Consider the following 26,907-nt stretch of genomic DNA (forward strand, 5'->3'; position numbering starts at 1 on the left):
CAACACTTCTTACAAAAACCAGTAGTGATGAAGTCATTCTCTCTTCCACTTTGACCCATGAGACATTGACATGCATATCATTAATGTTAGCTCGACTTGCTCAATTTCCACATGATTCATTACAAGATTTAGTTGAGGGTTAAGGTTTTAGTGAATGATTTGTCCCAAATACAACGCTTTTAGTTTCTGAAATATTTAGGACTAACTTGTTCCTTGCCACCCACTCTGAAACAAACTGCAGCTCTTTGTTAAGTGTTACAGTCCGTTCAGCCGCTGTAGAAGCTGACGTGTATGGTGTTGAGTCATATGCAGACAATAGACACGCTGGCCTTACTGAAAGCCAGGGGCATGTTGTTAGTAAAGATTGAAGAAAGTGACATCATCATGCCCTGTGTATACAAACGGAAAACGAGCAGGGGTCTGCCCCCCCCCCCCCCCCCTTTGAGGTTCTTGAAAGTGAAGGGAAGAAGTCCATTTGAGCAGCATCAAGGGATGAAAAAAATGAGACTGAGTGACACTGAAGAGGAACATTGACAAAAAATGAACATGTACCTGTGCAAAAGAGTTGATAGAGTAGCAGAGAAGGTCTTTCCTGATGACATGGAGTCTGAGCTTGCTGAACATATCAAGAATCTCACTGACCAGTTTCATGGGTTTAGTTGCTTGCCCACGAATGTGAAGGTGGCTCAATTTACCCTGTCCTTATATTAATTTGACCCAATACCTGGTAACTTGTGCCAAGAGGTCACTTTTGGACATGCTATGTTTTCAGAACTGTTATGTTTACATTAATTTGGATTATTGACATGGATACTCCACATCCTGAAATCTATGTTATAAAGAATACTATATTTCCCTTGACCTAGTGATGCTGAATGTAAAAATGGCTAAGTTTAACCCACTCACCCCTATTAATGAGGAAGAGGCTATAAGGACACAGCTGAAGCTTAAACCGAATAGCAAAAACGTAAAACTGATCCTTACCTTAACCCTAACCTTCACCTAATTTTAATCAATTCTGAAATATCGATTTTGGCGTAAGGCGTGGCTTTATAGCCTTCTTATAAATCTCGACCGGTTTTCCGGTAATATGTGAGTGATGTCATGATTGCTATGAGGAACAGCTGCCCCTTGGCGATAACGTACGTCATGGAGAGGCGGCACTGGAACAGAGCTGCTTAATTTCTATGTTCACTATCAAATTAGTATCGGTGCGTACAGCACATTTGAGAAACTCTGGGATATTACGCTCCAGCCATGCGATACACTATATATACTTTCCTGTTGTGCATCACGTATTGGGGTAAATTGAAAATATATCATTATGGTTTAATATTTGCTATCTGAAGGTCTTTATATCACATATATTCATGTATAATTATAATGAACAACTACAAAAAATAAGGTGTATTTTACTGTACAGTATTTGTAAGGACAGCGACCTAATTAGCCCAAATGTTAATAGCACATTTAGTACTTATTTATAACATTGCAAAGTTGATAACTTGTATGATGCTCGTGGTATGATCAATGTCTACAGTCTAGACTTTAAATCAATGACAATTACTATAAGAAAAAGATGACTGTTAAAGTAGGTCTGGATGTCTGTTCTTTCAGTTGTACTGGTCAAGGGCGCAAGGAAATTGGATCATGTGGAGCGTTACGATGTAGTCCGACCTCAGAGACTGACTGGTCGGGTCAAAAGAAACATTTTCTCAAACCAGGTGCTTGCTTACATACCGTTACATACCGTTATATCTCTATAATTAGGTAATAGTGGTAATAGTGGTTCCCTGCAAATTAGGGAAATACTTCAATTCCCAATGATGAGGGACGTTATAAAGAACAGGATAGCTTTTCATTGTCGACAACTAAACAACATCTTTGCTAGGTTTATCCTGACGAGTTACAATATGCATTAACCATTGATGGAGAGAACCACACTATTCATCTGGAGAAAAATAGGTAAATCATTTTTAACTGTCCACCAATTACTAGACGAGTTTTGGTAGCATATTTGGTAGCAGTTATATTAATTGTTCTACTACTTACTCTTTTCATAGGCAACTTATTGGGAGGCATTACGCTGAAACACACTATTCAGAAGATGGAAGACGGGTGACAACATTTCCAAATTATGAGGTATTTAAGCCATTTAAATTAATAGCTTACATGTTGTGTCACATTTTTGATTCATTGCATGTTATGCAGATTTAATGTGTAGAGTATTTTAACATATGTTCTCAACCAATACTTGTATTAATTTCAACATTTTAGGACCACTGCTATTATCATGGTCATATTCAAGGCATTGAGGATTCATCCGTTAGTGTTGGAATCTGTTCTGGCATTAGGTAAGTGAGATATCTATATATTTCCTGTTTTCTATCAGCAGTTTCTGAACTTTTTGAATGACTTTGAATGACTTGACATTTCACTGGAAGTCAAAGTTCTCTTTTGAGAAATTCAACATTTCCACAGATGTGTAATAGGAATGACAAACATTTGGGGTTGAAATCATTTCGAAAGAGGTCTTACACCTTTAGAAATGTACCTGTCTTTTATGACATTGGCTCTAGTGCCATTTCACCTCCAAGACAATGATTAGAGTTTCTATACTGAATAGCTTACTGATGTTGATTATTCATACTATATCATATCGTTTGATGGAACAATGCTATGTTCATTGGGGAGAAACTGATTGTCCATGCTTTCCAATGCAACACTTAGAAAACCGCCCTCTGATGTGTCTTTCCAGTGGCTTTGTGAGGGCTGAGCAGAAAGTCTACCTGGTTGAACCTTTAGGAGACTCTGCCGATGGGGAGCATGCTCTGTACAGACAGGAGCACCTCAGAGCCAACAATACCAGCTGTGGTCACTCCAACGACAGCACGGTCTATGACCATGACCAGGGACCGGCCCCCAGACTCTTAGGCCTCTTCAAGTCCAAAGGCTGGGTACGCAGTTACTTACTAATGCTTCCTTTTGGTTACTTACACAATACACATCCAAAGTGTTCAGAGATTATGTATGTTGTATTTATCTTGTAAGAAGAGTCCAATGTTTTCTTATCTCTCTCTTTAAACATTTTTTTTTATAGAAAAGTAAACCCATCTCTGGGCCTCAAAGATATGTGGAGATGTATCTGGTGGCTGACTATGCAGAGGTATGTTATGTTATGTATCAATATAGATGTATGTTTTCTTTCTTGTCTCCTGACAGCCTTTGTTGGAGGCTAACCTATGTGTGTTTGTTGTTTTTTCAGTACAAACAATTTGGAAGCCAAACCCGAGGTCGAATGCTGGAAATTGCCAATCATGTTGATAAGGTACCTTTTCAAGGAAGTCATTTTGTGTGTTTGTTTGTGAATGGCTGCATGAGCATTGTTAGATCAAGGAGTTTCTCTGAGCTGGTCCAGGCTCTAGTTATAGGTACTTAGGATGCTCTATTGAATTAGCCTCCTGTAATAACAAGAGCCTGGAGTCCCCCACCCCACCTGCCTCTAGTACATATATCTTATATTAATGAAGGAGTTATTGAAAAGACCTCTGTCTTTACATCCTAGTTGTATCGGCCATTGAACATCCGGGTCATGCTGGTGGGGTTGGAGATATGGACTACTAGGGATCACATTGACGTCACAGCCAGTCCTGAGAACACCCTGAATGGTTTTCTCCAGTGGCGCCAAGACGACCTTCTGAAGAGGGCAAAACATGACAATGCCCAGTTTGTCACGTGAGTAGTTAGCCTTATCTTCCTTGTGTTTGTGTTGTGTGGAAGGAAATGGATTGCAATTCATCACAATCATTTTTCCATTCTAATGTTTGGTATTATATGCTGTAAAAAAATATCCATATAAAATTTGGTTTTCAATGCATAGCATTGAAACGACGGCCAAATGTCTTGTTTCGGGGGGTTTGCAAAGCTAATGACAGTTCTACAGCTTTCCTCCAACATTTGGTTGTTGTTTTCAACAGTGGTAAAGATTTCTTGGGCGATACTGTCGGACTGGCAAATAAACTTGCCATGTGCACTGGAAGTTCAGGTGCAGTCAACCAGGACCACAACATAAACCCTATTGGCGTTGCCTCAACCATCGCTCATGAGATGGGCCACAACCTGGGCATGTCCCATGATACCTCAGGCTGCACCTGTGGGACATCGCTGTCCAACGGCAACTGTGTCATGGCAGGTCGGGTCAGGTAAATACAAAAACACTCACGCGTTTCACATTCACTAACACACTGACACAGTGTGGAATGTCCTATGTTAGTTATTATGTTAGTCATTCTAAAGTGAGCCATCATTCCCACGCCTTTAGATCAGAGTACCCAGGGCTGTTTAGTGGCTGCAGTCAGGAGCAGCTGAGTGACTTCCTGGAGAGAGCCAATCCCAGATGTCTGCTGGACACGCCTGGCTCTGATAGGCTGTATGTGGGGGCTGCCTGTGGCAATGCCTTCCTGGACCCGGGAGAAGAGTGTGACTGTGGAACTGTGGAGGTAAGTCAGGCTCACAAGGTGCACTGGCATTGATTATATCGTCTCACACTATTCCACGGACTCAATCCAAGGTTTATCTTTGTTGGAAGGATGATAAAACTTTGCAAAAGCTTATAAAAGGGCGAGAACAAAATACACACACGACTGCTTTGTTTGCACTGTAAATGATACATTTTGGATGACTGACTAAATGATACATTTGGTTAGATTAAATTGTTATTTTGTCTTTTGTAACTGATTGGTGTGATTTTTGTCCCTTCTAGGAGTGTAAGAATAGCTGCTGTGACCCCACTACCTGTCGCCTCACTGAGGGATCCAGCTGTGCTCATGGAGCATGCTGTGAAAACTGCCAGGTAAGTGCATTTTCGGTCATATGTAAAATCCTGGGAAATCTGGGTGCTTTATTAAACATACGATTGAATGAGTCAGACCAGCTGGTAACGTCCACCTCTGATCTCTCTCTGCTCATCACCGTATGATTGAGTGAGTCAGACCAGCTGGTAACGTCCACCTCTGATCTCTCTCTGCTCATCACCGTATGATTGAGTGAGTCAGACCAGCTGGTAACGTCCACCTCTGATCTCTCTCTGCTCATCACCGTATGATTGAGTGAGTCAGACCAGCTGGTAACGTCCACCTCTGATCTCTCTCTGCTCATCACCGTATGATTGAGTGAGTCAGACCAGCTGGTAACGTCCACCTCTGATCTCTCTTTGCTCATCACCGTATGATTGAATGAGTCAGACCAGCTGGTAACGTCCACCTCTGATCTCTCTCTGCTCATCACCGTATGATTGAGTGAGTCAGACCAGCTGGTAACGTCCACCTCTGATCTCTCTTTGCTCATCACCGTATGATTGAATGAGTCAGACCAGCTGGTAACGTCCACCTCTGATCTCGCTCTGCTCATCACCACTCAGACAGACACACACAACCAAGCAAAAAAAAGAACATAACCACAAGAGAAGTAGTGTTCGGAGAAACCAGGGTTGAAATGGCAGCAATAATACCAGGAAACAGACTGATGCACTTGTGTTTCCTTGTACTGTGCTGCACATATCCTTCCTTAATATGACAGTCAGGGGACTGTAAGAGGCAGACAAACAAAATGGTTTAATGGGTCCGCGCTCAAAAAGATTTTGCATAAACTTTATTATTCCATTTTTTGTATTATTTTCAGAGCATCAGGGACAGCGTACACAGACGTTTCAGCGGGCATAGTCAGTCATCGAAAACCATTTTTACTGTATGAACCAAACTTGGCGTCTAACCAAGAATCATACACTTTCCCGTAGTAGTAGAGTCCAATTTTCGTGTTGAAGTTAGCGCTTTGAGCGTAGTGTTTGAGAAGCACTGTACAAATAAAGCAATTCCTCAACCACTAAACTATTTGTTCTCAATCTTCAGCTGAAGCAAGCAGCCAGTTTGTGTCGAAGAGCTTCCAGTGACTGTGACTTGGCAGAGTACTGCACTGGAACTTCTGAGCATTGCCCAGAAGATACCTTTCAGATGAATGGGAAACCTTGTAGCTATGGTCGGGGCTACTGTTACAATGGGCAATGTCCGACACTTCAGCAGCACTGCAAGAGACTGTGGGGACCAGGTACATCTGTCTTTATCGTTTTAAGTACATAGCCACTCATTTTACACTACACTAGTTATGACACGGTGTAACCATCCCAAACCGCATGACGTTATTTCATTAGCACAAAGCAGAACCCTTCCAGAGAAAAAAAACTAGGCCTAGATATAATCTCATTCAGTCAGTGCAGGTTGAACGTCACATTGTGCAACGATGATCATCTACAGTAAGGATTCATGTCATAACTGTCACACCGTTCTCTTGTTTTCTAGCGGCACAAGTAGGCACGGATTCCTGCTTTAATCTAAACCTGGGTGGCAATGAAGGAGCCCACTGCGGAAGGACCAAAAATGGCTTTGTTCGCTGCACACCACAGTACGTGCCCCCGCCCATCTGACTTCCTGTGTTCTGACATTTCCTGTTTCCCATCGAATGTGACCACACAATGTCCCTCCTCGAGGCAATTTACAAAAAGAAAAACAGATATTACAAGACTTCCATACGTTTGTGGTGTTAAGAAACATGTTGCCATATTTTGACGTCAAATACTAAGTCAATTGGTTTTCTTCTCCTAGGAATATGAAATGTGGAACACTATTTTGCTTTGGAGGAGATGAGTATCCCATCACTGGGCAGAAGGCCTTCTACAATATGCAGGGAGGGGGGACATGCAACATAGCAGTGGACCAGGATAAGATAAGATCTCTGGACATGGTCCCAACAGGAACTAAATGTGGTGTGAATGAGGTAAGACTGTTTATGAATTCCAAATCACCCCTCAGGAGGGCCTATATGAATTCATGGACACTAATTCATGGTGTTCATATGAGAGGGCAAATGAAGTGAACAATTCTTTGTTTCCACAGGTTTGCTATGATCACAAATGCCAAGATGTCAAAGTCTATGGTCAAACGGAGGACTGTTCATCCAAATGCCACAACAATGGGGTGAGTGCATTGGCTGTCGATTTCGAGTCGTTTGTACAACTTAGCTAGAATTGTATGGACCCAATCACACCCTGTGTGATCCCACCCTTTTGATGATCTGTGTGATCCCACCCTTTTGTTAGGTGTGCAACAACAAGGGACAGTGCCACTGTGACCCAGAATGGGCTCCACCCTACTGTGACGTCAAGTATTCAGACTTGCCTCAAGGTACGCCTCATTCACTCTGTTGTTCATTTTCATGAACAACCATGCATGTCACATCTTAATGATTGGTTATGTTTTGCATTGCAGACCAGTTTGGGGTGGTAGCTGGTATCTCAGCAGCGATAGCTGTGTTGCTGCTGCTCACTTTCCTGGTTGCAGGACTGATGTGCTGCAAGAAAAACAAGAGAGAAACCTACACCTCCAAAAAGTGAGTTTTTTTTTCACCAACATACACATTTTTAAAACAAATTGTTAATGCCACTTCGCAGTTGTCATTACAAATGATTTGGTACATAATCAACATGTTGATGTGTGATGCGCAGGAAAGTCCACTCTACCTCCGGCCAGTTGAACCCAATGTTCCGGGAGAGGGGTGAGAAGGGCAAACCTCTGAGCAAGCCCCCCCAAATTAGCCAACCCACCTTCATGGAGTCATCTGCAACACAAGCCTGCACCGCTCAGTTTGTCAATGTGGTCCCTTCCAGGCCCCCTCCACAGGTGAGCTACATTACCACAAGTTAACATTATCTCAAAATTACCACTACTCCAGACCTGTTATGTGGAGTTACTAGTATTATCATACCTGTTGTAGGTAGTTCCTATGTAAATATATATTGATAGCAACAAGAAGTGAAACAGCTGCTGAACTCGTAAAGATAGCCTGCCTAAAGTTAAGGGTTGGTATGCTTTGAATAGACTAGGGATATTTGGAAAGAAAAATAAATGCCAATTAAATGGAGAGGAATATTTATGAGAAAATGTTGTCTTGCAGCCACCAAAGAGCTTGCCTGCAGTGCAGCCCCAGTCTCGCATTGAAGCGGTGAGCTATGCCAATTGAAATACCTAAATGTATCATATTAATAAACTCTGTAATCTTCTAAATGTATTCTGCCGTGCCAAACTCATTCAAACATTTTTATTTGATCATCAGACTAAACCTCTACCTCCATCAAAGCCTTTGCCGACTCTGAGTAGCAAACCGGTGAGTCATTCCAGCCATTACAATGACTAACGTGTTAACAACATGGTATAACAACTGTTATAACAAGTAACTACATGGTCTCCACACACAGTCTAATCATGAACTGATTATCAATTGTTTTATATTGTTCTATTAGAAAATCAAACCTGTCGTCCCAGTGCCACCAGTGAAGTCCTGTCCTTACCCAGTGCCACAAGTGAAGTCCAGTCCTTACCCAGTACCTCCAGTCAAGTCCAGTCCTTACCCAGTACCTCCAGTCAAGTCTAGTCCTTACCCAGTACCTCCAGTCAAGTCTAGTCCTTACCCAGTGCCTCCAGTCAAGTCCAGTCCTTACCCAGTGCCTCCAGTCAAGCCCACAGCACCAAAGGTACCCAGCAAATACCCACAAGTAATTGTTTAGATTTTTCGTAGTCATGTCTTGCAAATTCTTCGTAGCAGTTAGATTTTAAAAAAAATTACTTCTGAAACCATTGCATTGCAGGAAAGTAAAAGTAAAAAAATGTATATACATTTTGTGTTCGTAATTCTTTGCGTAACCAGAATTGAAGGGCACGTTTCAAGATGGCTGTCTAATTGATCCCTGTGTTTTCAGCAGACCTCAGGAGGAGCAGCCCACAAGATTGCATTGAAGCCTCCCCCCATGCCACGTCGATGATGACTGCTGCATGGAGCAGTATGGTGACTCATAGGAAGACAAGGCTTTGAGGAGGAGCCTAGTCCTGGTTTCAGGCTCTAGGAGGTCCTGGAGGACCGAGTCTAAAGTCAACTGTGGAGAATGTCTTTGAAGACTCAACATCAACATGGTGGTGTCTCAAAATGTCCTCCTCAACCACTGTGGAAAAGTGGTTTGGAAAATGCTGGAACAGAATTGCTGGTGCATTTCTCACGCAGTGTTTTTTTTATTATAATTATTTTTTTTTTTACAATAATTTTACAGTAGACCACTCCCTTTTAAATAAACCTAGCAGTTATACTTGTTTTTATAGGCTGCTTCAAAAAAAAATATGAGGTGGAGAGCCTCATGGTATTATGCATATGAATGTTCATTTTAAGTTTGTCATGTGCTCAAGCCATTGTCTTTTTTTTTAACGAAAATGTATTTATTACATTGATATTAGTTCTTTTTATTCTTTTTAAGATATTACTAATGTTACAAGTGAGAGATAGGCTTCCTGAAATGAAATACTGTATGTACTATACCTGCTTATTGTGATATGTGCAATAACCCAGTCCAATGCATCCTTGTTCTTCAAATGGCCTAGGAAAACTGTTGATTGTAATAAAAATGTGCCTAAACAAATACAGTGTTTGTCTTCGTTTTATCAGACACTACTCATCTCAGCCCAGAAGTAGGACAGAGAAAAAGGGGAGAGCACTGTTTATATTCAAGAAAAGCTAAAAGAAATGTTTACATATTCATTGCATTCCTTCGTCTGACAGCACAATCATTCATTTTTTTATGATAAGCTAATGCTCGAGTGGAACTGAATAGTTGTACTCAGACAGAATTCACCAAGGAGTCACCTAGTTAATTGCACGATAAGCCAAAAGCAGAAAAGTCTCACTAGCTAAGAGCATTAGTTCCACAGTACTTCATGGTTTCATAATATCTCTTGCTGTTAGCCACTTGTTTTTGTTAACATGCTGCAGAACCGCTCTGTGTCAAGCACCGCAGTCATGGGGTGCCCGAGTCTGTGGGAAACGAGCTGAGGAGCACACAGGATTTCATACATGCTCAATGAATAGTGAATCATTGTGAACCTCCAGTCAGTGGCCTGGAGGTTGACAATATAGTATGTATCTCACTAGAACAATACAGTATTCACTAACAGGTTGTGTATGTTGCAACCAACAGAACAGGAAATGCCCCCAGTTGCTCCAGGAGGCTAGACCCATCTATATATTGCGCAATTGCTACATCTAGGAGAACAAAAACAGCTCAGTGACAAATTCAGTTTGGATTCTGTCAATATCTAATTCGATGGCAAATGTGCCAAACGGAAACGTTGCATTAAATCAGTAAGATTTCTAGTCTTACAGTGTCTTAAGCTCCGTTTATACCTGGCGCTAACATTCATCCTTGGTCCTGATCTTGTCCACATTCTGAGATAGGCGTTTACACGTGGTATTAAAAGGTGTCTCTTATCTGTCCACTGTGTCTGCATTGGTCCCTTCTTTTATGCAACGGCAGTCTTCAATTACTCATTTTATCTCCCTTGATATCTCTGGTGTTAATAGCCTGAAACCATTCCTAAAATATCCCTAATTCATTCTGGCGGGGGGGGGGGGGGGGGGGGGGGTCATGACGGGAACACTCATCCAATGAAAGAACAATCGTTGATGTAACATCATTTCAAGTGTAATATGTCTTATGATATACTTTCCCCAGACACTTTCATCCAAAGCCTCTGGATTCAAACTCACTGTGTTGTTGCTAGGACCATGCCCTAACCAGCTGACCCATATACAGTGGACCATTCTGTGTACTGTATATTAAGTGTTGACACAGACTGACTTTGAGAATAGTTCCCAGATTGATGCTTTTCCTGTGCAGTCTCATGAGTGACCATCCAAAATTACCAAAGAAATGCTAAATAGAGGATGCTAAAGGAGGAGCTCAGCCCTCTCTCTTTGCAAGTTACAGGCCGAAGGTCCCCTATCCTTCCGAAATTCAAAAGATGCTAACACCTGAGAAATCTTGATTTGTCCAAATAACCAGAGACGAAAAACCCAAACACAGGAACTACTGCTACTCTTATCCTAGACATCCAGTTCAGTTCTGACAGATTCTCTCAGTTCACACACAAAATCTTTCCACAAAAGAAGATGGTTTTGCCAGCCAGGAGTCATAGGCCTATTGGCCACAAAGCCTATTGCTTACAGACTGACTCAGAACAGCTCCCAGATTTACAGGCAGTCTCCTGGGCAGTCTCGTGAGTGACTAAGGAAATGGTTTGGGAAGCATGGAGTGACTCCCCAGAGAGGCCCTGATCTGGGTCAGCTCGGACTGAGGAGTAGAGCAGACAGGAATCCTGATCTAGGATCAGTTTGGCCCTTTAGACCCAAAGGAACATGGTAACATGGACAGGGAGGACCTGGTCCAAGATCAGCACGCAGATGCTTTATGCTCAGGAATGTAGCATTAAGTAGGGGTTGGTCTCAGGCATGCTGAGGCCTCCGATGATTCAGTCTGATTCACTCAGTATCAACGTATTAAAACACTGCTGGTTGTTATTAGAATGGGGGATGGGATGGCTGTGTCTGTGCTTGTTTTAATAGTTTAGTACTTGGTTCACTAACATTGAAACAAGGATGTCTTGTTTTCTATTTCGGAGTTAACTAACAACGAAACAATGAATATTATTGTTCACTCAGATTTCAAAAGTAGTTATTGGGTTGGCGGGATTACAAAGAATAAGTATTATTAGAAAAGAGTACATTCACAACACTTGGAACACGGAACAAAACGTACAGCAGTTATTGGGGTCTTGTATTAAGGAATGTTCGTATTGTAAAATGCTAAATGAAAAACACCAGACAAAACCACTTTGCCTCGTGAAACCTAGAGTCCTAGACTGGGCTTCAGGACAGTCCGACCACAAGTTTATTTTTATACAGTTCTACAGTGGCAGTTGTTACTTACAAGCAGTTGCTATTTTAGTGCAGTTTGCCAGGCCACAGCAAACGCTGAATAGTTTAATTCATTTTCCTCATCCATCACTGCAAAGTGAATGCAAAGCAGAAACTAACTCAGATCCTGAAGACGTGATGACACCCACAGAGTAGGATTGACTAATAGCCTATATTTAAATTATGCCGTGTGAGCAAAGAAATATGAGAAGTTCCACAGAACCATGGATGATGAAGATATCTTCTTCCTTTCTTTGGAGCAAAAAAGAAGCACAAACAACAAGCAACTAAAGCTCAATTACTAGGTGAAGAGAGAACCAACTGCCCCTTGAAGAAGGGAATGCAAACATATTCATCTGACAAAAGCTACGGTCACATGTCTGAAGAGAGGACAAAAAGACCTACTATTCCATTTAATAAAATTATCCAAGAAGGGGAGTAGGTTACATTCCCCTGCCGGACATGACCTGTCCAGCTCCACAGGCACTCACCCCCCCACTGTTCTTAAATCATTTCCTGACATCTGCAGTAAAACTAATATGTCAAATGGCCAGCTGAGAGTGACTCTTTTCAACGGAAACAAAGAAACATTGGTGATAATGACAGGGTGGGGAAAGTGCAAGACCAGTATATCCTGCACATCCTTCAGTGGTCAGTGACTCATGTATTGAATCAGTGACTGTCTCTTAGGCTGCGTTTACAAAGGCAGCCCAATTCGGATTTTTCTCCACTAATTGGTCTTTTGACCAATCACATCAGATCTTTTCACATCCGATCTTTTTCAGAGCTGATGTGATTGGTCATAAGACCAATTAGTGAAAAAAATGATCAGAATTGGGATGCCTGTGTAAACGCAGCTTGTGTGCAGGAACAGAATTTGGCCCATATCCACAAAGCATCTCAGAAAAGGGCTTAGGAATCCTGTTTATACCTGTTTTAAAGACACACACAAAAAAACAACTTTACAACTCAGAGTAGGTTTTGGGATGATGTTAAGATTGTCTGGGTACTAACTGTGAGCCAGGAATCAAATGAACTCATACAAGTTCATCTCAGATGGTAATCAGGACAGTTTGAGGTACCGCAAAGGAAAGATAGTGATGACGCTCATTGACGTTGTTGCAAACCGAAAAACTCTACAACACACGTTGCTTCAGACAACCACAGTGAATGTGACTGCATCAAATGTTGCAATGGTAAAACATTTGATATACATTTTCACCTGACATGATCACTTTGTCTACTCTCAATTATTGCCTAATTCTGATGGTTGTTAAAAGTGGAATTTTGACAATAATTACCATTATATCAACACACTCCTCACTCCCGTTTAACAACTAAATCCCTTTGGCACAGTAGGCAGTCAACGTTTGAAAGGTCCACCATTTTCATCGAACACAATCAAAGTTAACATAAGTCCTAGATTCCTTCAATTTCATCATTTAATAGGCATGCCCAATTTAGACATCCCTTTCAACGTCATGTTGTGCTCCAAACGGATAACTTGAAATAACAGGTAGGTAATGAAATAATGGCAAGAAAAACGTGTGTATTTAGTGGTTATAAGTATTTAGGCATACCATGTAAAATAGGCCTCGTGTGAAATCATTGCCAAAAGCACAAGAGACAGAGTCGCCTGTAGCTCTAGATGATTCTATACGATCAAACCATGAAATAATCAAAACATTCTTTAAGCAACTCCTTCACACAGACGCCTCCGTCTTCAGCAAGCCTCAGTTAAAATCCACCATTGGAATTTGGTAGAGCAGAAAATATAGACAGTGGGCACCACTTGCAGAAACAAGGAACACCACAAACATGAGCTTCTTAGAACTAATATAAAGCAATGCAAATTCATGCCAAGTCCATTTTTATTGTAATACCAAGTCAATGTTTGATATCTACACAATACAATTACTAAAAAAAAGTAAACATTCAGACATGGGTTTTAACATCAGATGGTGACAAACCTTGAAGAGGGAAACTGACATAGCAGGTCACTTAAATACTACAAAATAAACATCCATTGCACTTAAAACTACATAAATACAACTTATAGATTTAATGTACATGTCTTTCTGGAGCAAAGTGTGTACTTCATCTTTGTTACACCTCTCGGGTGGTACGTTCAATCATTTATCATGGCCCGCCATATGTTTCTATTCAATGAGCATCAAGTGAAAAGAAAGAATGACAGTGCACCTGACAAACTGAATTTAACTTGTGGTATTCTATTTTTCAGGTTTAAACATTTTCAACATGTGGGAAAAAAACATACCAGCATTCTTGGTGACACAAACGTCACAAAGTAACTTTAGGATTTCCACCCCCCCCCCCCCCCCCCCCCTTCCATGTAAAGTGTGTTTAGTCATGATAGAATACTTTTAGTCAATCAAAATACAATTTATATATGGTCAAAACCCTTTCCCCTTGATCGATGCATGACTTGATTTCAAATACAGCTGATACATTTCCTGTCCCGTTGGATGGTTGTAACAAGAGCTGTGTCACAAGGGCCCAGACTGATAAACAGGGTTCTAGAGGGCATCTAAGACCCCAGATGTCTGACTACTACTTCCTCGGCACAAACAGGATGGAGGATGCTTGGGAATGTCAAAAGTGCTGCTGGTCGATTGTAATTTCCTCTCCCCCCCTCTCTTTTCCTTGTGCTGTGTCACATCACGAGACATGATGGGGCTCAACACAAACGCGCGTGCATAGAAAGCTTTCTTATCACTCCCATTTCCTTAGCCCAAACACTTTCCAGCTCTGTCATTCCAAAACTTTGACTCACAATCAATTGCAGTTTACTCTGATACTTTGATAAGATAATAGTAAAATATGGATTTTGATGAATAGTGGTACTTAGATTTGCACAATGATCTGCGAGGTAAAATTAAAAGGTTACATTTGCTTGAAGAGTAATGGACGACTGACATGTCGTGTTCAGACTCTTTTTTTTTTTGTTCATTTAAAAACAAAATTATACATCATCCACACTCCTCACCAAATAGATGAGAAAACGGAGAATAGAAAACCATTGAGCATTTGTATTTTTTGATCTGCCTTTTTAAGAAGCCCAGGTTAGCCGTTAAAGTGAGTTGCCAAATCCGCACATCAAGATGTACAATTACATGAACTGCCGTGACTCCATTTTGTTAACAGCATTCTGTCCTTAGTGTTACTTGGTTGGAGGGCAGGCAGGGATGAGCTGGACAGTGCTTTGTTTACTGTTGACATGTATTCACACATTTCGTTTGAGCAGTTTCGTAGACAATGTTTCATATTTAGTCCAGCTCCAATCTTGCTCCTACAAAGAGATGACATAACACTTGACCTCAATGAAGCTTTAAGGTTGTCGCTGTAACAAACAAAGGGTTAACTGTGGAGTCGACACAAGGTCAAAATGGTCTATATTGTGAAAAACCATGAACAAAAATGTGTTTTGGGGTTTTTAATTTAAGGCTAGGCATGAGGTTAGCAGTGTGGTTAAGGTTTAAAATCACATTTTAAGAGGACAAATTGCAGAATTAGGTGGGGTTTGACTTCGGGGCTGCGGTAACTAGTGATGACCATGGTGTTTGGTTTGTGGTTTAGACACCGTATCAATCTCAGTGCCCTCTGGGAAAGGCAGCCAACCTCCCCAGACATGTTTCGAATGGATGAGATTCGCCAGTTAGCCTTAAGGACATGTCTGAGCCCACTTAATACAACACAAGGTTGGGAAAAAGACAAGAGGGAACCTTATCACCCTCCTGACCTGGGACACCTAATCCCACCCTGATAGGGAGTGGACATAGAGAAGAGTGTTGACTGGTAAATGACGCACACCAGTGGTGCCAACTTAACAAGTACCTACATGTTTCAATTCCACGTTATACACTGAACAAAAATAAATGCAACATGTAAAGTGTTGGTCCCATGTTTCATGAGCTGAAATAAGAGATTCCAGAAATGTTCCACATGCACAAAAAGCTTATTTCTCTCAAACTTTGTTTGCATCCCTGTTAGTGAGCATTTCTCCTTTGCCAAGATAATCCATCCACCTGACAAGTGTGGCATATCAAGAAGCTGATTAAACAGCATGATCATTACACAGCTGCACCTTGTACTGGGGACAATAAAAAAATGCCACTGACATGTGCAGTTTTGTCACACCACAATGCCACAAACGTCTCAACTTTTACAGGGGAGTGCAATTGGCATGCTGACTGCAGGAATGTTCACCAGAGCTGTTGCCAGAGAACGTCATGTTAATTTCTCTACCATAAGCTGCCTCCAACGTAATTTTAGAGACTTTGGCAGTACATCCAACCGGCCTCACAACCGCAGACCACGTGTAACCACGCTAGCCTCAGACCTCCACATCTAGCTTCTTCACCTGCAGGATCGTCTGAGACCAGCCACCCGGACAGCTGATGAAACCGAGGAGTATTTCTGTCTGTAATAAAGCCCTTATGTGGGGAAAACTCATTCTGATTGGCTGGGCCTGGCTCCTCCAGTGGGTGGGCCTATACCCTCCCAGGCTCACTATGGCTGCACCCCTGCCCAGTCATGCGAAATCCATAGTTTAGGGCCTAACGAATTTGTTTCAGTTGACTTGATTTCCTTATATGAACTATAACGCAGTAAAAATTTTCTTCAGTACAGACGTGCGTGTGACTTAACACACTGTAGAAAACGTGGTGACGTGCAACACTGAAATATAAGACGCTGCATTGACAGAATACCAGGCTTCCATTACAAGTCTTGCCAGCTGAGATAAAACGTCCCAACTCACCACTATGCTTTTGGACTGCTCGTCAGCAGCTTCCTGCATCAGGCTGGTCAGCTGACTGAGGTACTTCTGGTTCTCCTGAAGCAGACGCGGGGCAGCATCACTGGAGGGAAGGAGAAACAAAGAGAACAAGTCACCTACTGTCCTAAGGGCATTCCTTTTCATTCTGCTATATATAACATGTCAACCCCTCCCGTCTGTCTACTGTATAGCCCAGTACCTATCGTTGGGTCCTGGTAGGGAGGTCAGGGGGTGAGGGTTGCTGATGGGCTGGGCAGACTGGGCCCACTGGGACACCTGCAGGGGGTTGGACAACTCTGGGCTGGCTGCTATCGAGTTCCTTGCAGAGTTCTGAGCCTGGGAGAAGACAAATGACTTACACTGAACACGTGTTCACTTATTATGACCTAGCTAGCTGAGTTCAATAGAAAATTGCACGATGTAAAATAACCCAATGCCATCTTACAGTAGATCTCATGACCTTATTACTAACTTAACTCTGGTTCTACCACTCTGTCACTCACACAGGCAATCTTCAGTAGGTGCCAGAACTCTCTCTGTCTCTTGACCTGCATCTGCATCACAGTGTTGTCGGCATCCTTGATGTTCTCCAGCGTCTTCTCAATCCGTGGGAACAGGTCAATTATCTTCTGCTTGCTCAGTAAGATCTTACTGCATGGGGGGGGGGGCAGACGGTAAAACCTCAGGAATAGCAAAGAGGGCAAAATCCAACTAGGCAGCCATATCACCACATTTCTGCGGAACGTTCAGAATTCCAAGATAAATATATTGCATTGAACAGACACATGCCTCTCTGACATGTAGAGTGTAGAATCATGTCAGCTCTACTCATGCTATTTCTATCTGCAACGCTCAGTTGATGACCCGGGTGAGGTGACGGTCCATTGAACAGTGCCGGACCCAGTCTACCTGAGATGTGCGTAGAGGTCTCGGAGGACCTTGTCTTGGTTCTGGACAGTCTGGATGATGGCTTTAACCATCTCGGAGCTGTCGCTGCTCACATCAGGGCCAGGCGCTGAGGGAAGAACAGCACACTGGTGTCAGGTGGTGGTAGCGTTTAGAATGACAGTTGTACCATTACAGATTCTATTCCATATCCAAAAGTACTACGGTCTTATGGACATTTACGACAACTGCAGTGCAGTGACTGTTTATTGGTCCAAAGTGGCTTACTTCTGCATTTCATCTTCAGTTGTTTGTAGAGTTCAATGGCCTTCTCCTCTCTGAAAACAACGAATAAACAAGTCATTATTTTAGAACATTCATTTTATACAGAAGAGTTGACCTTTTCTTCTAAAATCAGTGTTTCCCAACCCTGGTCGTCGAGTACCCCCCAACAGCACACATTGTGATTGTAACCCTGGACAAGCACACCTGATTTAACTTGTCAACTAATCATCAAGCCCTCAACTAATCATCAAGCCCTTGAACGAGGTACATTTGTCAAGGGCTACAACGAAACTGTGTACTGTTGGGGGTACTGGAGGACCAGGGTTGGGAAACACTTCTCTAAAATGTATATGACTGGCAATGCAAATTAAAGAACAACATTAGGTTAGCTGTCAGATCAGCTACTAGCTTTAGCTGGATACAGAAGCCAGACATCTCAATAAGGTTCCATCCACTTCTACTTAAAAAGGAAAGATTCACCCGGTTTGAATGTTTGAACAACGTAGAGTGCAGATACACAGGAAAACATGAAATGACCCCAGGAATCTATAGAACATCGCTCAGACACTCAAGACAGATAGACCCTTGATGCGTTTCATGGAGGAGAGACAGAGCGTGTCATTCACGCCTGGTATAGAACACTCACAGCTGCTCCATGACGTCTCCTTGGCGACGGGCGTAGGGACTCCGCTGCAGCTCCACAATCTCAGAGTGTAACGACATGATTTCCTCGTCCAGGTGGCTCACCTCTGCCACCTGGTGGACCAGACACATTACACCTGGTCTTTCAATGGTAATAGGTAGAGTTGTCCCTGAGCACTGATAGAGGGTCATACTTTTATTAACCTGACGATAACAGTTGGTGGGGTAATCTGATTCTAGACCTGTGGTTAAAGGGGCAATCTGCAGTTACCACATCCATTTTTTTGGGACATCTAAATTAATGATATGTACCCATTGATTCCTGAAGAATATAACGTCTTAATAGGTCATGAGTTTAGTTCAACTGTCGTACCCCATCAGAACCCCAAAAATACACTTGTTTTAGTCCAATGTTTGTAAACAATGTCATTCTAAAACAGTTTTATAACATCAAAACTATACATTTTGATATCATGGATGGTCAGTCCTTGCATCCAGAGCTCTGTCTATGAATTTGAGTGGTTACATTTCTCCAGACCCATCCCTTAGCCTTTTACCAAAACAAGGGCAGATGTGTTCTATACCAACAATCAATTTGGAATGATATATATATATATATATATATATTTTTTTTTTTACACCCGGAATGCACGCGGCAAGGTTCCTAAGTTTGTCCCCACCCCTGCTGGTACCTGTGCATAAGCAGCAGCTTTCCCCTCGTTCTCCTGCCACGCTTTCAGCATCTTCTCTGACGCTGAGGGGTAAAAAGAACCAAATCTCACGAAAACAACTCCATCTTTTCACAACCCAAAACCATTGTTGCTTCTGAACTGGCACCATATTCTCTACTATGGGCCCTATGTAAGGAATAGGGCACCATTTCAGACACAGGGCCATGTGGGTGACTATTCTTGGCACAACCAATCATTAGCCGGCAGACACTCACAGATCCCATAATGCATCTGGTCGCTGTACTTCTCCAGGTCGTATTGAATGCTGCTCTTGAAGAAGTCCAGCTTGGCCTTCAGCTGCTGGGAGAAGGCAAACATGCCGTTCTTGCACCGGGTCAGGTTGGTGTTGTAGCGTAGGAGGCTCAGCCTGGACACACACACAGAATAGAATAACTGTCTGTTCAAAGACAGAAATGTACATCAAGATAACACGGGATCAATTTCCCTCCAAAAAACACCAGCCTCGAGCTAATTTCAGCGCACGTGAACGGAAAGGTGAACATCGTGAGCCTTCTGTGCGATTTCTGGAACGCTTTAACTGAACACTGAGGCTGTACCAGTTAAGAGCATCTACTCGTAACTGAATGAGCACTCCTACCTGTCAAAATGCACTAATTCTACTGCAACCTTTTTCGCTTACAATAAAATCGCCGACTCAATCTTGCAAAGTTAGGTTTGCTGCATTTAAAGAGGCTGACATTATGTTAATTCGATCAAAATTCCCACATCAGAAAAGTTGATCTGAAAGCTAGTGTAAACTAATGGGGCAACACTAGTGCAGTTCACCGAAGTTCAATCTCATGTGTCTCAGCGCGGGCTGGCATTGCTTCTGCACGGCTGCGCGTGCAAAGCTCATTGGGAACATTGAATCCCACACCACAGATGAAAAAGCAACTGGCCGATTCTTCGAAAGCAAGTCTGGGAACTTCTTTTAGCAATTTCAGTTTGGTAATATGGTAATGTCTCAACGTAAAGAATCTCACTTCCTTGCTGTGCTGGCTTACTCACATGGCAGCCCTCTGGCCCTGGAACAATCTGCTGTAGTCGTCCTTCAGTCCACAGATGTAACTAACCGCCTCGCCCCACACCTTCTTCAGCACCACCAAGGGAAGCTGGGACTTAGCTTCCCGTACTGGGGAAAAAAGACGACATGCTTCTACATAAGGCTTGGCACATATGAAGGAAGAACAAACTGAAGACATTTTTGACCCAAACGATGGAAGGAGGACTAGTTTAACCGAATGCTCAATTTTGTTTTTGCCCAAAAAAAAAACACTACCTCTAATTGCATGAGCTTGTATTCCGATCCAAATCGGCTTAACATCTCAAAACATTTATCAGCGGGCAGAGAAGACAGTACTCACCAATAGCGTTGACTTCATCAGGCAGCTGTCTAGCACTGAAGGGACCAGAGTACTTGGTGAGGCTCTTGTCAAACAAATAGATGATGTAACTGTCCCAGCCTCGCTGCACAACACACAAAGACAACCACTTTACATGGGGGTCAAATGCTAAACATGTTCATGCTGAAGAGGTGAGTAAGATTTACAAAGTGTTGCATCGAAACCTGCCCGACGACTCAAAATGAATTATTCCGCTGCTCTATCGTTTGCTACATACTTCAGTCTGAGACAGCCGTCCTTTAAGTCGTTTGTGGTGAAGTCAAAATGAGGGGTGTTGTACAAGCCAAAGTTATCAGCGATTGGATCATCTCGAACCAAACAGTATCAATGCCAAATTTTTCTAAACATCGCTTTACCCACATGTGTTTTGGCTCTGGCCCAACATATTGGTTTCTGCGACCAATCAGACGGTCTAGAACGGATTTCCATTCTAGAAATTGTCAGGGAGGTACTCCGATCCAGACTCACCGCGGAGAACAAACTAACGTCCGTGGGCGTGGTGTAGCGTTTGGCCGGAGCAAGGAGTTTGGGAAGCCAGGCAATCAAAACAACATTCTAACAAATAACATAACACCAACGAAGTAGCAGAGTGGAACCAAAAGGAGTCTTACCACCCCGTCAAGGACACACTGGGCTGCAGCCTTCCTGGGGTCCAGCGACACCCCCGTCTCCTGCAGCAGCTCCTGGTTGACCAGCTCAATCTTGGTCTCAGTCTCGATGCGGCGCTGCAGGCTATGGAGGCTCTCCTCTGGGACCAGTTGGAAGGAGTGGACCTGGGCTGTGGTCATGTTTAGGATGTGGACAACCTGCAAATGAGAGAGAATATATGGGTAAAATAAAGGAAGCCGACTGGCTAGCAGATTGAGTCAATCCAAAATATCAAGCACTGACAGTCAAACTTAACATTTTGCTGAAAAAGTATATTAATTGCACATTCACTCACTGAGGAAAAATAAGTAGTTCACTGAATTTTGCCTGAGACCAAACCAAATAAATGAGGCCAGCCTTGACAGAGAATCTATGGTCAGCTCAATAAATACAGTATGATACATTACAGAACTAACCTTCATGCATAATATTTGTTCCAGCACTTCAAAGCACTGGGGTTTCTTGCTGTCAGCGTTGGTCTTGCCTCCCCTCTGGACAGGATCCCATTTCAGCATCAGCTGAAGCAGCATCTCCATGCGCTCCAGCAGTGTCCTGAATGAGCACAGCGCAAATTAACATTGCCCCCGGTGGAGGGGAAATAAATAGGTTCACTCTATACAGGTCATGGGTCGTTTCTCTCGAGTTAAGAGTCCCGGTTTTCAAATTTCAAGTTATGCTTCTCAATGAGGTGAAACGTTTAGAATGTTGTCATAAATTGAGCTGACATTATTCACTGTTCTACATGACAGAAAATCAAAAGTTTGGACACACCTACTCATTCAAGGGTTTTTCTTTATTTTTACTATTTTTCACATTGTAGAATAATAGTGAAGACATCAAAACTATGAAATGGCACATTTGGAATCATGTAGTAACCAAAAAATTGTTATATGAAAATATATTTAAGATTTTTCAAAGTAGCCACCCTTTGCCTTGATGACAGCTTTGCACACTCTTTGCATTCTCTCAACCAGCTTCATGAGGTAGTCACCTGGAATGCATTTCAATGAACAGGTGCGCCTTGTTAAAAGTTAATTTGTGGAATTTCTTTCCTTCCTAATGCATTTGAGCCAATCAGATGTGTTGTGACAAGGTAGGGGTGGTATACAGAAGATAGTCCTATTTGGTATCGACAGCTCAAATAGACTGTTGTTTCTCTTTGCCTATCATCACTTTAAGACATGAAGGTCAGTCAATACGGAAGATTAAGAACTTTGAAACTTTCCTCAAGTTCAGTTGTAAAAACCATCAAGCGCTATGATGAAACTGGCTCTCAGAGGACAGCCGCAGGAAAGACCAGAGTTACCTCAGAAATCGGCAATTAACTGCAACTCAGATTGCAGCCCAAATAAACGCTTCAGAGTTCAAGTAACAGACACATCTCAACATGAACTGTTCAGAGGAGACTGCATGAATCAGGCCTTCATGGTCGAATTGCTGCAAAGAAACCACACCAATAAGAGATTTGCTTGGGCCAAAAAACATGAGCATTGGACATTAGACTGGTGGAAATCTGTCCTTTGGTCTGATGAGTCCAAATTTAAGATTTTTGGTTCCAACCGTCATGTCTTTGTGAGGCGCAGAGTAGGCGAACGGATGATCTCCGCATGTGTGGTTCCCACCGCGAAGCATGGAGGAGGTGGTGTGATAGTGTCACCAGCAAAGCACTGTCTGTGATTTATTTAGAATTCAAGGCACACTTAACCAGCATGGCTACCACAGCATTCTGCAGCGATACGCCATCCCATCTGGTTTGGGCTTAGTGGGACTATCTTTTGTTTTTCAACAGGACAATGACCCAACACACCTCCAGGCTGTGTAAGGGCTATTTGACCAAGAATGAGAATGATGGAGTGCTGCATCAGATGACCTGGCCTCCACAATCCCCCGACCTCAACCGAATTGAGATGGTTTGGGATGAGTTGGACGCAGAGTGAAGGAAAAGCAGCCAACAAGTGCTCAGCATATGTGGGAACTGCTTCAAGACTGTTGGAAAAGCATTCAAGGTGACTTCATGAAGCTGGTTGAGAGAATGCCAAGAGTGTGCAAAGCTGTCATCAACACAATGGGTGGCTACTTTGAAGAATCTCAAATATATTTTGATTTGTTCAACACCTCTTTTAGTTACTACACGATTCCATGTGTTATTTCATAGTTTTGGTGTCTTCCTTGTTATTCTACAATGTAGAAAATAGTACTTAAATGAGTAGGTGTGTCCAAACTTTTGACTGGTACTGTGTGTGTGTGTCTATATATCTCAATGCTCTGTTACATGACACCCTACTGAACAGGCACCTGGTTGCCCAGGTAGAAATATGTCTGTGGCTAAAGGTTATGATGAGAACCAGCATACACAACCTTTGAGGACCCTGCTGTACATAAAGATGTTAGGCGACAGGTAGCTAATAACGCCATCAGAATGAAGTGTGTGATGGCGTCGGACCTGCTCAGATTGTTGGGGTATGGTAGATGTGTGGAGAATCTGACGTCCCCATTCAATTCCTCCACGGCCATGATGTCTTTGGGACCTTTGCTCCGCACTTTGCTGGCCCTGAGGAATAACAACATTGAAATGGCATTTAGGATGGTTACCTAGTGCCCCTTGGAGGATAACTTAGAATTAAAACTAGCACTTGAGAACTGTGTTACTGTATTAATTTATTTCGGGGTTGGAGACACAATCAAATGCAGAGGGACAACTACCATTGGACCGGCTGAAGATTGTGCAGAAACGGACGGAATCCACAGCTGCATTCAAATATCATTGTGCCAAAACTCCAGTAGTCCACTGTGACAGTGTAAGGCTTATTCTCAAATAGCTCAGGTGCCTGGGGAAAAGATATGCAATGTATCAATATGGAAGTCCGGTTTTATCAAACAAACAAAGACAGTGGTGTAATGTTGAATCAATAGGGATCTAGGAGTGCTTGCGGGGGGGATGGATATTATGCTCACCAAGTACTGCAGTGTTCCCACAAAAGAGGTGCACAGACTCCCCTGGTCCAAGTCTTTGGCATAGCCCAAGTCTATGATTTTGTGAACCAACTGAACAAGGAAAAACATGAGAAATAGTAACATTGCAAGATGAACAGTAATCTTTCAAAATAACAGACAATGTCACCATTGTCGATTTCACACTTTACAACACCAATAGCACAAAAATGTAGACTGTTTTAAAACAGAGCATGGTGATACATTCTGTGTGCTGGTCCATAAATGTTGGGTTACCTTTCCGTTGACATCCTGCAGCACTACATTTTCTGGTTTAAGGTCTCTGTGTATGATCTTGTTTTCATGTAAATACTGGACGCCTGAACCTGTTAAGACCATTCAGAAAATCAGCTCTATGCAGAGCAACGATTGACACAACACAACGGTGTGGTACAGTACATACCGACGTCATTAAGCAGGGAAAGCACTTCACTTTCTTTCAGGCCACAGCAATTTTCTGGCTTGCTCAGCATCTGTCAAATTCAACCATGAACACATTGTTAGACAAATGGCTGCTAATATGAAGAAAAAAATGTATACTTCAGACCTCGTGACAGAGCAAGCCCCCCAAAAAAACTATTTTGTTGTCGTGACCTTCCGCGAGGAAGCCACTTAGCTACTCCAGGGGCACTGCGCTGTGGCTAACCCTGTTTCTCTAACCCCCCAAGGAGAGTATGTAGGTGCCAAGGGGTTTCAAATCAAAATGACACATTTGCGTGGACTTTAAGGACAATTGACAAGTAAGTATTCATCCTCTGCAGTCCACCTTTCTGAGGTCTCCCTTGGAGCAGTACTCCATGGCCAGCAGTGGAAGGTCGTTTAAGGCAATGTGCTTCATCTCCTCTGGCACGTCTCGCGCTGTCACTACATTGAGATTATTCAACCTGAATATGAAAGAGATAAGAAAAACATTGTACTTGATACTAACAAGCCAATGCCGATATGTCAATGTATCAGTGAAAAGGTAGAAGTCACACTGTTCAAATGTGTGTGGCGTTCAATGATGTACAAAAGGATAATACGATGAAGACAAACTTTTTCATGATCTGGATCTCTCTGCTCCACCTGTCTTTGTTTCTTGGTATTAACTCCAGACGACACATTTTCACTGCTATTTTTTCCGATGTATCCTTGGAAACAAGGGGGGGGAGTATAATCTATTATCTTGATTGAACCTGTAACAGCTGGTCAATTCAACAGATGTGTACTTATGAATTCACAGAGGGAAAATGACAAAACAGTAGGTATTCCAAAAGCTATTTTTAGGCTACAAAGTGTTTCTCTCAACTGGTGGCCATTGGACCTGTGATACATTATCTTTATTTATTTTTATTCAAATACAGATCAACAACTTACATCATACTAAACAGAACGCAGGTATCTATGATACATTATCTGCCACCCAGTCAGGCCTACTGTTTACATCTAGGAAGTGGTTGACAACCTTTCACCTACTTGTAAACATATCTCCAGATCTGATTTGGCAGCCGGATGTGTAGCTACCTTTATTCAAATCCAGAACAACCAGGGTTAACTATAGAAATGTTGCTAACATTCGCTAGCTAGTTGGAATACTTACATGATTTTGATACAGGTAGACATGGGCAAAACTGCCCATGCCCAATCTCTCTTTGAATTCCCAGTCTCCACAGTTTTGGTTTTGTCTGAAAGGAGGCTTATCCATTGCTGTAACGTTAATAACATGAACGATTACTGTTACATTTGGCTATGCAAATTGGCAACATGTACAGTTAGCCAGCTATGCTGTAAATCAAGCATTTACTATCTAACTGTTAGCTTGATAGCTAAACTACTTACAACAGCTAACGTTAGTGGTGCTAGCTAACATTAGCTAGCTAAACAACTTTCAAGTTTGCCTTACTAGTACCTTCAACTTAGCTCCACCGTCAGATGATGTCCGTAAACAAAACGTATTAATAGCCAATATAGACGTTTAAACTTTACAATCGCCCATATTTTCCTCGCAGGGTTGTACCCATGACTGTTCAACGAAGCTCGTAGACGAAGTAAACATAGCTACCGTTAGCTAGCTAGCTCGTTGGACAGACAGCTAGCTAACGCTGCTGGCTATCAAAACTGGGAAACTATTGGAGTTATACTATCATCTAAGATAAGTATTACGTTACTTTGCTATTTCATACGAGAGTCATTGGCTGTTTTTTTCCAGAAAAATAAAGATAATCTTCTTGTGTCTGACCAATGCACCTAGACAGGAATGTGCGCTTTCCTAGATGTGACGTCACCAAGAAACCCGGCAGCTTTTCTGAATTTAAAAAAATGAAACGGGGGGCCAGGGGCCTCATTTATTTACGATGACTGTGATGGTTTAATATTCGCGAAATAGTTAGGATAGTCTACCATTCGCTCCATCTATTATTTAACTGGAACCACTTCACAGTAGCAAATAGATAAGCCATTTCAAGTATTTGCTCTATTTGACCCGAACTGATGCGCAGTTTAACAGTAGAACAGACGGTTCACCTTTTCCATTGACATTTGTAGGCTACTGCATCTGAATAATGTAATGTTACATTTCTTCAGTAGACAATATTTAATTTATTAACATTGTACATATACAGTATCATAACCATTGTAGAATAAATTCCTCACCTTTGCTGGCCATGATGAGTTCATATTCCCGAAGTAGCCATACAGCGAA

General features: G+C 42.3%; 2 protein-coding genes across 4 annotated transcripts; one reads left to right on the top strand and one right to left on the bottom strand.

Annotated features, from left to right (window-relative positions):
* Nucleotides 1-1,090: 1,090 nt before the first annotated feature.
* LOC110491526 (zinc metalloproteinase-disintegrin-like 4a) lies at nt 1,091-9,514 on the top strand. Of its 3 annotated transcripts, none has more exons than XM_021565045.3 (23): nt 1,091-1,303; nt 1,618-1,724; nt 1,892-1,965; nt 2,064-2,142; nt 2,278-2,354; nt 2,759-2,957; nt 3,101-3,166; nt 3,266-3,328; nt 3,566-3,735; nt 3,978-4,202; nt 4,322-4,499; nt 4,763-4,852; nt 5,907-6,102; nt 6,354-6,456; nt 6,657-6,828; nt 6,948-7,028; nt 7,151-7,235; nt 7,320-7,440; nt 7,556-7,730; nt 8,005-8,052; nt 8,164-8,214; nt 8,351-8,602; nt 8,807-9,514. In XM_021565045.3, the coding sequence occupies exons 1-23, from the start codon at nt 1,258-1,260 to the stop codon at nt 8,867-8,869; spliced, it is 2,721 nt and encodes a 906-aa protein (XP_021420720.2). In that variant the 5' UTR covers nt 1,091-1,257; the 3' UTR covers nt 8,870-9,514. The 3 variants fall into 3 exon arrangements, with proteins under 3 accessions (XP_021420720.2, XP_021420722.2, XP_021420723.2); XM_021565047.3 differs by having other exon boundaries at nt 8,351-8,581; XM_021565048.3 differs by having other exon boundaries at nt 8,351-8,581; nt 8,810-9,514.
* Nucleotides 9,515-13,697: 4,183 nt separating this feature from the next.
* Nucleotides 13,698-26,627, bottom strand: LOC110491527 (inhibitor of nuclear factor kappa-B kinase subunit alpha). Its single transcript, XM_021565049.3, has 22 exons — nt 26,116-26,627; nt 25,807-25,913; nt 25,263-25,357; nt 24,994-25,111; nt 24,631-24,700; nt 24,465-24,553; nt 24,192-24,281; nt 23,940-24,064; nt 23,680-23,787; nt 21,653-21,788; nt 21,200-21,394; nt 20,550-20,652; nt 20,194-20,317; nt 19,401-19,552; nt 19,147-19,208; nt 18,459-18,568; nt 17,816-17,865; nt 17,552-17,657; nt 17,146-17,293; nt 16,842-16,978; nt 16,625-16,724; nt 13,698-15,154 (listed from the first exon to the last, which is right to left on the bottom strand). Exons 2-22 carry the CDS (start codon nt 25,909-25,911, stop codon nt 15,089-15,091), a joined length of 2,289 nt encoding a protein of 762 aa, XP_021420724.1. The 5' UTR covers nt 25,912-25,913; nt 26,116-26,627; the 3' UTR covers nt 13,698-15,088.
* Between the last annotated feature and the right edge of the window lie 280 nt (nt 26,628-26,907).

Source organism: Oncorhynchus mykiss, chromosome 16, assembly GCF_057628025.1.
Source record: "Oncorhynchus mykiss isolate SJ-2025 chromosome 16, ASM5762802v1, whole genome shotgun sequence".
NCBI classification, from domain to species: domain Eukaryota; kingdom Metazoa; phylum Chordata; class Actinopteri; order Salmoniformes; family Salmonidae; genus Oncorhynchus; species Oncorhynchus mykiss.